This window comes from Hesperophylax consimilis, chromosome 2 (assembly GCF_061612785.1).
Source record: "Hesperophylax consimilis isolate HC1 chromosome 2, BYU_Hcon_1.0, whole genome shotgun sequence".
In the NCBI taxonomy this organism is placed as follows: domain Eukaryota; kingdom Metazoa; phylum Arthropoda; class Insecta; order Trichoptera; family Limnephilidae; genus Hesperophylax; species Hesperophylax consimilis.
In genome coordinates, this window is record NC_142837.1 from 27,813,539 (window position 1) to 27,826,321 (window position 12,783).

General features: G+C 33.5%; 1 protein-coding gene across 3 annotated transcripts in view; it reads right to left on the reverse strand.

Moving 5' to 3' along the window:
• Positions 1-12,783, reverse strand: part of LOC149425861 (transcription initiation factor TFIID subunit 6-like) — a 49,788-nt gene that overhangs the window by 18,917 nt on the left and 18,088 nt on the right. For all 3 annotated transcript variants that reach the window (XM_089641961.1, XM_089641955.1, XM_089641968.1), the window contains exon 8: positions 9,666-9,862. In XM_089641961.1, the coding sequence (XP_089498087.1) occupies positions 9,666-9,862 (197 nt within the window). The remainder of the gene's footprint in view (positions 1-9,665; positions 9,863-12,783) is intronic.

Sequence of the window (12,783 nt, forward strand, 5' to 3'; positions counted from 1 at the left end):
CCCAATGGAAATTGTTAGAGGAGGCCTATGCCAAGAGGCAAACTGAGCTTCGGGATATATTATAATAAAGAAAACATTTCTAATATTAATGTACCTAACAGAAGATCAGAAAAAAAGGCTTATTATTATTATTATTATACTTATAAATATGTCAATATTAGGAATCTAGTTAAACGTTCATTTGTTAACAACACGCCTATAAATAAATTTATGCTTTTTAAAACTATAATGTACAGCATTCTGAATAATAATAATATGAAATGAAAAGAGAGAGAGAAGAATACTAAAAGTTTCACTTCAGTCGTGCGTAGGCTTGCCACACACTGTATTTTTTTTTTTATATTAACTCCACACAGGAGGCCCTGAAGAAAATAATTTCCCTCAGGGCCTATGTCATCTTTGGGGATGCTGTGTGGAGGGTCTTTTTGTGGAGAGGAAGGAGTTAACATGGGTCTTGAAGAGTCCCATGTTGTAGGAGGGAGGAAACACAGAGGCCGGCAGCTCGTTCCACAGCCGAGCTGACAAATGTCAACCGTGTACAAATGTTGGGCGCGCGTTTGGCGTGTATCCCGACTACGCACCGGTGCCGAAGGGATCATTGACGCTAGTTTCTCAGAGCATCTTCCATTGTAATACCGATAGAACAAGGACAGCATACCTACCTGACGCCTGTGCTCTAAAGATTGCAGTCCGTTTGTTAAGATTGGGGAATCTATCAAACGGACCGCCCGTTTCTGCACAGAGTCAAGGGTTTTTTTCAGGTATTTTGGGGTTCCGGACCAGAGATGGCTGCCAAATTCGACAGTAGGGCGCACTAATGTTAAATTACAGAACATAATTTTTTTTTCGGAGCACACTTTCCAAGTTTTTTCTATCGAGGGAATTTCATATAATTATCGTTTCGGCTCTACGATTGTACAGATATTATCTTCAAAAACAACACATACTTTTTTAGGAATTTAAAAACTTAAGGTGTATAGGAGAAATATGTACTAATAAATCAGTAGAAATTTGGAAAGCGAGGGCTTAACAATTTACGAATGCGTATGTGATTTATGTTGCAGTTGCCTATCTTAATGGATATTTCGGGAGCCCCCTGTTTTTTCTTCACTGAATTTTAGCTAAATTTATATTTTTATGCTTCTGCCAACTTGTTTATACTGAGATCTTTGTTTGTCTTTTATTGTAACAAATACAAATGTTTGAAAATCTTTTGGTATGAAATAATAATCTTTGTTTAATTAATCACCAGATCCAACCAAATTATTTTGAACACGGCTATACCGTGAACAAATATCAAATTATACAGGGGCACCTAGCATCACTTATGTCATCGTCTTCATGTCGGCATTAACAAAAATGTATTTTTATTCACTAAATATTCTTGCCGGCTCCTACGGGTTAAAGAATTAATTTTCTACTAGCTGTTTTGCCCGTTGCAGGCAACTATGTAATAGGTTAGAGTACTAAGCGGTTTGATGTTTGAATGTGGATGAAGCAAGGATTGTGTGACTACACTTAGTCTTTTATCTGTTGCAGGCAACTAATACCTACTTTCATTATTTGCACGGTTACGGCGCGGCAAAGGCACAAAAAAGACAATAAGCTTTCGTTCCTTATCACAATAATGCTGCAGCTCTTTCTTACATACTAATTAATGGCGAGACAAACGATGAGATACACAATGAATGTCTGCTTCCTCCTAATGTTGTATTTTTTCTTCGGAGGAAACAGATATATGATATTGGAATCACTGGATATATATGATATTGGAATCACGCGTACAACTGGGACCAGGAATACTAGTCAGTAAATTCAGACATTATAAATTTAAAATATATTAATTTATAATCTTTAATGATTTAATGACTTTTCTAAGGGAAACTTCGATCGGAAAGAAATGGATAAACCTTAGACGAAACAGCATCCTGAAGCGTAGGGATGGTTCAAATTTACACTTGTATCCGTTTCTTGTGAAAAATAAGCTCATCAAGCAAATACATCATTACCAGAATAAGTAATACATTTTCCCAGAAGTTGGCATCGGAATTATATGCAAATTCATTTTTATTTAATATTATTAAATTCACAATACATATTTGTAGTAGATACATACTTACTCAGAAATTATCTTCATTTGAATTTATTTATTTTCACATTCCTAAGGACGGGTTGTTTAGAAGAATTTGAACAATTCATCAAATTTGAACATTAATTTTCGGGTTCTGTGAAAGTCCTATTCAAGTTCTGTTACCATATCATTATTGGCTAGTTGCTTGACAGAACTAAAATAAAAACAGAACTTAAAATAATCTTACGCAGAACTTGAAAATGAACGTTAAAATTTGATGAATTCTTCAAATTCTCCGAAACAACCCATCCTAAATGAAAACTCTTTAAGGGCCTTCCTTACTAGCGATCTCAATCGTTGTATGAAGAATCATGAATTGTCAGATTCAAACGACAATCTAAGTTATTAATCGTCAAAATATCGATAATGTAGCCACGCTAGGCTATCATAAATACATTTTTCTGTCGAGATATATGTTTTTACTAACAATTTATTTTCGTTAAATACTATATAATGAACATCGAAGAATTCTCCTACTCATTCGGCTCTATGAGGTGGCCGTGAATGCACGCTTTCTACGGTCCGTCGTGTCAATATTTTTTCAAAGTTCGAAATTCCGCGTAATTATTACACTTCCATGAGACGTTTCAACAATATTCCACTCTATGCGTTGCGCGTAGGGACTATAATAGTGTGTCGCCTTTTTTATGTTTCATCTGTGCGTTTCCGTCGAAGCTGTGTAGTGTCAAATAGTATTATTAAGAATCAATTTATTGTTAACATTTTTTTGGGTTTCTAGGTAATAAACAATTTAATATTATTAAGAATTAATATATTGTTAACATTTTTTCGGGTTTCTAGGTAATAAACAATTTCATATTATTAAGAATTAATTTATTGTTAACTTTTTTTTGGGTTTCTAATAAATATAGTAATAAACAATTTGATGTTTTTAAAATATAAAAGTATATAAAATATTCCAGCACTTACAATAAAATAAAAGAAGCACATCGTATAAAAATGTTTCAGTCGAAAAGATCGAATGCCGAAATCACTTACTTCGAAATTATTGCAAAAAACTTAAATCACTGTTAGAAGTATCCCTTAGCATTGAGGAAGATTGTGTCAAGCCGTATTTTACGCCTGAGAACGGCTGTACGTTGTGCAATAACGTACCGGAAGACTTTGAATTAGGAAAAATAAAACAGTTTTATTTGGATATATTGAATAGTCCAAAACATGTATTTGGAGACCACTCACTATGCAAGGAACGGGCATACTTTTGCAAACGGGATACTGGCGACACTAATTACGTACCCAATATGACTTCGAGCTTGATAATGTCAAGAGACGCTTTTACAATTTTTGCATGCTACCCGAATTAATTGATCCTCGACACAATCGCTGCATGCCTATTAGAAATCCTGAGTATTTAGAAAAGTGCATAATAGCGAAAAGAAACAAAGTAAAATTGGTTTCAGCTAAAACCAAAACATGTAAAAAGGAATTGTTTCGAAGAAATCAATAACATTTTATTTCATTGAAGTGTCTTCAGAAGAAATTTCATTTATATTCCCAATGTATGTAGTCCACATTTTTAGAAATAGGGAAAAGGAGGGTTGGAAAGTTCCTGGCTATTCAGATCTAGTCACTAAACAACTAAAGAAACAAACTACCTTAAAAAATTGAAAATTAATAGTATTATTACTTCAATAGAAGAGAGTCCAAATATAATTACTAATCATATAAATTACTTCTTCAGTGACATTGGTCCAAGCTTCGCTAGTAATTTGTGCAGTGCTAATAAAACTATTGAGATGTGTCTGGTGAATGATTTTAAATCTGAACTTCACGTTACAGGGGACAATTTTTATTTTAAACCAACTAGCATTTCTGAAGTCACAAATGTGATAAATGATTTAAAAATGTCTTTCTCGTGCGGTATTGATTCTTTAAGTGTTATGGTGTATAAAATGCATGTATCCGAATTAGCTTGTCTCATATCTCACCTTGTAAATACAGGAGTTTTCCAATAAGAGGTGTAATTTTGATATTTAATCGTAAAATATCAATGGTTTCGTTGCTTGTGTGGCACGTAGCGCCGTCTTGTTGAAAGTAAACGTTGTCCAGATTAATACCATCCGATTCCGGCCATAAAACATCATTATTTTTTTTTCAGTAGCGCAGTCCATTCACTGTTGTCCATTCTGTTGCTCCAGCCTCATTTTCAAAAAAGTAAGGTCCAATGACTCCGCCGGACCATAAACCGCACCAAACAGTCACACGTTGAGTGTAAAGAGGCTTTTTAACAATAACTCTTGGGTTTTTCGAGCCTCAGATGCGACGATTTTGCGTGTTGACGAAGCCACCGAGGTGGAAATGGGCCTCATCACTCAAAATGATTTGCATTTGATTCACTCAAGTGAATTTTAATAAGTTCAATGCGTTGTTGAAGCGTGTATCGTTCCATTTTATTAATGGCGTTGTTTCTACTTGTCAAATGTCAAAAAATGACAGCTTCAAAAGTAATATCTACCGAAATAGCGGGCTATTCAAAATAACACCTCTTATTGGAAAACACTGTATTAGCTTCGAGAGTGGGATGTTCCCTTCTCATTGTAAGAAAGCTAAAGTAATTCCCCTTTTTAAATATGGAGATCGTCTAGATGTTAATAATTACAGACCTATATTCTTACTCAATACTCTTTCAAAAGTAATAGAGAGATTAGCTATGTCGAGATTGGTATCATTCTTAGAAACATATAATATACTCTCTAGCAATCAGTTTGGTTTCAGAGAGAATACAGGAACAAGTGATGTAGTGTTGAGGGTATTGTCCAAAGTCAAAGTCAAACATGAATACAATGTCCTGAAGGAGCTTGCAGAACTAGAAAGCATTACCATAGAAAAGTGTGGTCTTTTCATACATGAAGAGTATCCGTATATGGGTGCGACACCAAATGGAATTTCTTCTGAATACACCATGATTGAAATTAAATGTCCTTTCGCAGCACGCAGCATGCTCATATAAGAAGCAGTAAAATCCAAAAAAATTATGTTAGCAAAAATGGAGAAATTCTGGTAAATACATCTCACGATTGGTTTTACCAGGTTCAGGGCCAATTACATGTAACAAAAAAAGCTATTTGTATGTTTGTTGTATGGACTGAACTCGGATAAAAATCGAAAAAAATTTACGGGATGACGAATTTCGGCAGACTAATATGGTTGAACAGCTGAATCGCTTTTACAATTTTTGCATGCTACCCGAATTAATTGATCCTGGACATAATCGCTGCATGCCTATTATAAATCCTGAGTAATTCAAAGTGCATAATACCGAAAAGAAGTAAAGTAAAATTGGTTTCAGTTAAAACCAAAACATGTAAGAATTTTTAAGAAGATCAATAACATTTTCATTGAAGTGTCCTGAAAAGAAATTTCATTTATATTCCTTATGTATGTGGTCTACATTTTTAGAGATAGGGAAGATGGGGGGTTGGAAAGTTCCAGGCTATTCAGATCTAGTCACTAAACATATCTACGCCGTTCTCAAGCAACTTTCAATCCTGAATTATGGTCTCTCACCAGGGTGATACTGAACGTATCTTCCACTTTTGAACGAGGTACAGATTCATTATATGTAACTATATAAAATTTATTTTAATTCTATAATATGACATACTTATATAAATTAAATTAAATTTGTTTTGTCCTCGCCGGCTTTTGAACCCGTGACCTCAAATTAAACCATACACTTTAGTATTAACAGTGCCCCGCCGCACTGCGAAACCAGGCTGGAACAAAGGGAAGCCTTTTGTAACTCTTTGTAATTGTAAAGTTATATTAAATGTTGTTACTGAGAACCTCCTCCATGAATCAAGCTATTGTAATATTGCATTACATTCTAAAATATATGTTAACATAATTTTCATAATCACAATATCTTTAATTAATAATAATTTGTTTTGCTCTGTGCGTGTCTTGTATTGAATGGAACGCACCGGCCAGCTGCCAGGTGCAGCGAGTTAGATATTCGAATTCGCGCTAGAAACATTTAGTAGCGAGGGCCGTTAACATTTAAAATTTCTAACACACTATTAGTACCAACCTACCTACCAAGTACCTAATTTAAATATATCATATTTGAAGGGAAAAACATAATATTACCTCACCCAATGAATGGTTTCTGGGGCGACGGTACTCATGCCTGCCTTCCAAATTTATTGATTATTATAAACATTTTTAATTAAAAAAAAATTATTTTACAAAAAAAAACTTTGCTTCAACCTGCTTTCTATTAAAATAAATCAATTTTTCTATAATAACGCTTCAAACTTCTGCTTTCCTGGTATAATTTACAAATTTGCGCGACGCTATTGATGTAGTTTTTCACTAAAATACATACAAAAATAATTATTGAGAAAAAAAATTATTAAAATCAAAATAATTTTATTTCGTTCAAAAGCATAATCGACGTATTTTTCTAGTATTCTATTTTTAAACTAGCCACTCATACACATACAGGTTGAACCATCCGAGGTTACTTTTTTGTTTAAAATAATAAAATTTTTGTGATTTTTAAAGAGATGAAGTACCTAAGTAAGTATGTACCAACACAGATTTTATCGTCTCTTTAATTCTACCGCTTTCACATCCCTATGGTCCGGGCTCTGATTGGGCCCGCCGTAAACTTTTTAACACATTCTTTTCGGGAAATGAGAAAACTCATCATACCCCTTTTTACTGTAAGACGCGGAAGACGAGTTTACTCGTTTTGTTGCGCAAAACGGTAAGGAGCAGGAAACTTGTAAACAAGGGTTTTCTATTGTCGGCGGTACCCGATCTGTCTACCTGTCAATACAATGAGTTCGAAACACAACAAAAAATAACAAGGGTAAAAATAAACAGTTAGAACATTTCAATTATTTTATTACCTGATATACCAGATAATTTTAACAAAGGATTTTGTTTTTGCATTTTCGTTCGTCTCGCCAGTAACTGCTTTGTATCGCTTTCATACAGACGTCTTATATTTCGTGTTTCTGAGTTCATTTTGCTTTTATTACACATTTTTGGATATTAAATTTTCGTATTAAATACCTATGAACTATTTTGTGTTGGTGAAAAATCTCAAGTTTTTTTGAACTGCCTCTTGTTTCTTGAGTGATATTGTTTTTGATAAATATTATTTTTGAATGTTATACATAATTTAACTTTCCTAAAGATTATAATTTTACTTTCCCCGAAAATGAATCAAGATACATACGGGAGTGACGATGAATTGTTTGCTGACAATTTATCTAATTGTTCCTGCCAAAGTGACATAGAAAGTTTATCCGATTACGATGTGAAGAAGATGTTATTCCTCTTCCATCAACGTTTACACGAAGAAGAATAAGTTCATCATTTAGTTCTGATTTAGACCATGGCAAAGAATGGTCATCAAGAGATACTCCACCAGTTTTGGAGGAGTTTCTAGGGCAGCCAGGAATAAATACCGAGGACGTTCCTGACAGCGTGGTAGATGCCGTAAATTTGTTTATCGACGACAATTTGTTTTCGTTCCTTGTAGAGGAATCAAACCGTTATTAACCGCTAGTCGGAACCGGCAAAAATAAAAACGTTTTACGTCGTTGTCGCGTATGTTCCGCTCACAAACTACGCAGTGAAACGCGGTACATGTGCAAGTTTTGCAATGTGCCCCTGCATAAAGGAAAGTGTTTCGAACGCTATCACACATTGAAGCACTATTAGGTTATAGTTTTTTTTATATGTATTGAAACTTTCTAAATAATCTTGTAATTTTGTATGAATAAAATTATTTCGATTGTGAAATACTGTTTTTTCTATGATTCCCAAGAAAGTAGAATGTTTTTGTTCTTAAAAAAAAAGGAATTACGCATACATTGCTAAATAAATAAAAAGAGACATCTTTTTAAAGCAAAACAATGAAAGTTTCATTGAAAAATATCAGATCATAAGATATGAATATTTTGCGGAAAGTCTAATTTTATCGCTAAAATTTAAAAAAACATCCACGCTACGCCATGATTTGGCGGGAAAATGCCCGACCATATAGTGTTAAACTAATTAAAAATATAACCCTTTTTTTAAAATCGTCTTTTTTAAAATTATTTTTCTGAAAATGACCTCAATCAAGTGCCATCTTTTGAATTCACGAACGCCGATACTATTTTTACAATAAATAATTATTCATAACGATAGATGTATTGAAAAACACAAAAATTCTACACTTCGTAATTTGAGAAATATTTCATAAACGTTTAAACGTTTCCCGAAACCGACAGACGTGATTTTCGGAAATAAATTTAGTTAATAAAATTAGCAAAAAATTAATTAATATTTTTTTAAGCGGTGATAAATTTTGAAACTGAAACGGAAAAAAGAAGACGGCACATCAGCGACAATTTGAACGGATTGACATAGAACTACGGCTGTATTGGAAGCATTTGAGAGTTTTCTTTGCGAATTATGCGTACTTCCGTTCCCCTCCGCTAGATGTCTACTACGGAAATGTAGCCAAACTGAATATTTTCCTGAAATGGCATTTTTCTTTTGAAATCAAAATGAAAATCAAAATACGAAATCGCAAACGTCAAAATTTGGCCTGGTATTGTGGGACATTTTTAACGAATAGCTATATTTATGATGGCTGATTAACGTTTCTAAACCTTCGGACAAAATTTTTTCCAAAAATTTAACGGCAGAGTCTGCGTTTCGGACGGGATTTCATCACCAAGGGAACGATAGTGATTTTGAAAAAAAAAACAATCACATCACACCACGTGACCCGCTTGAGAGCTAGCGGCTCAGAAGCGAAACGTGGTAACTTTAAGTGCAACTTGAGGTCGTCTAAAATACGGGCGACGGAGGTCAACTTTTGCGAACCACCTCGAACTCGTCGAAAGAAATGAACACCGAATATTGGCAAAATTTTCCATACGATTTTTTATACATCTTCGGCACGGTACCTTGTGACAAAATGAACCTAACGGTCGATTAAAATTAAGGGACGGAGCGGTTGTTTTTTGCCCGCAGACCCTATCTTAATTTTTTGCGCGACCGACATTAATATATGTATTTTATTGGAATTTAAATATGTATTTTTTATTGGAACTTCTTTATTCATAGCTTTGAAGGTTATACCCATCAAAGTAGTACATCATTAAAGACGAAGATAATACTAATGAATTTAAACAAAAAATGAAACGGAACAGGACACAGAAAAATTAAAAGGCAACGGTCTCAACTGGGAATTGACCCCAGGATCTCTGTCTTACCGGGACAATGCCCCTAATCACACCTAATTATTTTACGTCATTTTTGTCGATCTCTAATATGAAATCGACAGAAATTAGGTAAAATAAATGCGTAGATCCTGGGTTTGATTCCCAGTCGTTACCTTTGACCGTAACCTTTTTTATTTTGCTATATCTTGTTCTGCTTCGTTTAGATATTTTAGTATTATCTTCTTCTTCAATGATAAGTTAATGTTCGGTTTATTCTGTATTGTCATAGAACCCATAATAAAGTGGTATATGTCTACAAATAAAATGATGTGGGTACCAACCCGCTGGGGTATATGTAGTGGGGCGGCTGATGGGCGTCTGAATGGCAGGTGTTGAAGCCACCACCGTCACGGCTAGGGGGGTGGTGGGGGTGGTTGGGGTGGAGGGCGCTGCGGGGATGGAGGCTGCCCCCCCTGCGCTCCCTCGGGACTTAGCCACCGTGGAGTGAAGGGTGGCTCCCAGGTAGCCGTATTCTCGTCTGAAATCATTAACAGATCAATACAGAAACAGTTAACATATACATATAAATTATTAAAAAAATTATTGTACGGCAGATAGTACACGATTTATTATATTAACATTCTTAACATTTGGGAAGACAGTTATACAAGAAAAATTTTAAGATTATTTAAAGAGTAAATATATTTATGAATATATATATATATATATATATATATATATATATACACTGTTTTAGAAATTTCTTTAACTATTCCTCTTAATATGCTGTGCTAGGACATCTGTTCTGCAGTGTGGTATCTTGAACAAATTGTGTTAACGACGGAGCCTAAAGATTTCAGGCACATATAAGCCATAGCATACCAAGAGGAATAGGCTATCAATAGAGTTATGAATTACATTAAAACTAAGGGTTGCAAGATTTGCAGAACGTTTGGTTTCCAGGCTAAATCTATTTGTTGCCTCGTATGGACTTTATGGTGCATGGACCTTGGATAAGTTCCATACGTCCGCATATAGAAATACCTGAAGAATTTTTTGCTCAAGCATTTTTATACATTTAGTTTGGTGCAAAGTCCATACACCACTAGCATACTCCAGCTTACTTCTTATAATGCCATCATCGAACACGGCTATCATTGCATCTGGGTCATTTAACTGTCGATATATGAACAATTTATAATAATTACTGTATTAATGGGCAAAACGTCATTACTGTAATTAAATGTAATATTAAAATAATAAAATTTAAAAAAAAAACGATTATTTCTGTAAGAAGCAATAGATAAATTAAGTAACAACTAAAAGCATATCTTTACCGAGCCATAAAAAACTACAGTAATCTTCCTTCTGAATTGCACTGTATTATCAACCTATCAGAACAAATAAATAAAATTAAACCTTAAAACATATTATAACATATGGACAACCAAAGTAAGAATCGAGGCTCCCTCATCAGACACAAGTGTTCCAATTTTATGTCAAGACCCGCCATTCTGAATTCCTACCGAACTATAACAAGTTCCCTTAACACTTTGAGTTTTCAAGTTCTTCAAAAAATATATGTTTTTCTTTAAGATAATCTTCGTACGTTTGTTGTGCTAAAAAAAATGATAGAAAAAAATCGCAAAATATGCCTCAAAAATTAAAAAAAGGGTTTGTTCTGTTATTTAACACATTGGAGGTACGAAAAAATTCAGTCTTTCATTAAATGCTTTTCGAGACATTGTCGAGAGGTTTGGGATGGTAGCTTTTTGCTACTGAGCCCATTACATTTTACATAGATATTAATATACGATATACAATATATTATGTTACAATACATTTTTTACTCCAAATAAATACTTTTTTTTTTTTAAATTGTACAACGAATGTTTTACTTGCAAACTTTCAATGTCCGATTGCCAGTATAATAACGTAGCATTTATATAGCGCAGTTTAAAAACGGCAATTTAGTATTAGTGGTCATGTTCTTAAAATGAAATGGAATGGCCTGCATTAGCGCAGGTAAATAACATTATGGTACGTTCTATATTCTGAAAGAGAACCATAATACTACTAGCTCCAATCTTTCTATAAGTATATTTTAGGTCATGATTAATATATTTTTTCCAACAAAAACAGTTTTTGGTAAAATGAATGTTTCGATAAATATTATCTGCCGCTGTACCAATGCCAATTCTTAACCTCTCAGACAAAGACTTTTATTTACTTTGTGTTCCTTTGCGAACTGTCAAAACGTGAAAATTTTTGTGATATTTACGAGTTTTGTTAAAAGCTTCATAACTCACGTTTTGGGAAACGTAGCCTCATTCTAAAAAATGTTTTGGAAAGATTATGAAATTCACTATCGTATTGTATTGTTATACGTAAATATTTGCGTTTCTAAATATACATTTTCTGAAAACGTCAAAACTATGTAAAAATCGCTCACCATTATTTCAAAGCTGTGAAAAATGTACTTTTTTCTGAGTATCATAAAGAAATAACACTTTATATATTGAAGAAATATAATTAAAAACTATTAGTCACCTCAAAATATTAACCGTCCAAACTAAAATATTTTTAATAAATTATTTAGAAACGCAATAAATTATGAACGAACAAGATGACAGATCCAATCGACTTAGATAATGCACCTCTACATTCCATAGATATTCTTGAATACAGTGTTGAAAACAGATACTCTGTTTTTTAAATCATGGCAATCCGTATACTAGTGATGGAAATAAATCGATTTTTGTAAAATCTCGCGCGTTTACGTGAAAAGACGTTCTAATGTCTTGACCGCTTTTATCATATTTACGTCTTTTGACGTTCTAATGTTCTGAGTGGTTAAATACCACCTGGAGTTTTTTAATAATAGGAATTAACTTTTACAGAAATATCCACTTGAAAACCAAATTTATGAAAATGTGCAAAACAGGCTATCGCTTTTTTCACAAAAACACATCGGGTACTTACATATATCTTTATAAAGTTAATTTTTTACTTAAATTTAAAAAAAAACTGTCAAAGCAAAAAAATCAACAAACAAACCTGAGTATTAGAAATTATAGTTAAGGAAAAACGCTATATAAATCAACAAAGAAACCCCAGTATTAGAAATTATCGCTAAAGGACAATTCTGTAAAAAAAAAGTATTATTCTAGTAAAAATTATGTTTTTTTTATTATTTTATAGTTACACATACTTTATTTATTTAAGAATGCGTCCATTTGAAGATATATTTAATGAATTGATAACTGGAAAAACCGAGTAAGTTCGCTTTGAATGATAATGATGTTATTTTGAGTAACTTCACACGATCATCGTGAAGAAAATCATTTCCCTCAGAGCCTGTGTCATCTTTAAGGATGCTACGTCGAGGTTCTTTTTGAGGAAAGGAAGGAATGAAACTGGGTCTTGAAGAGATCCATGTTGAAAAAGGGAGGAAATACA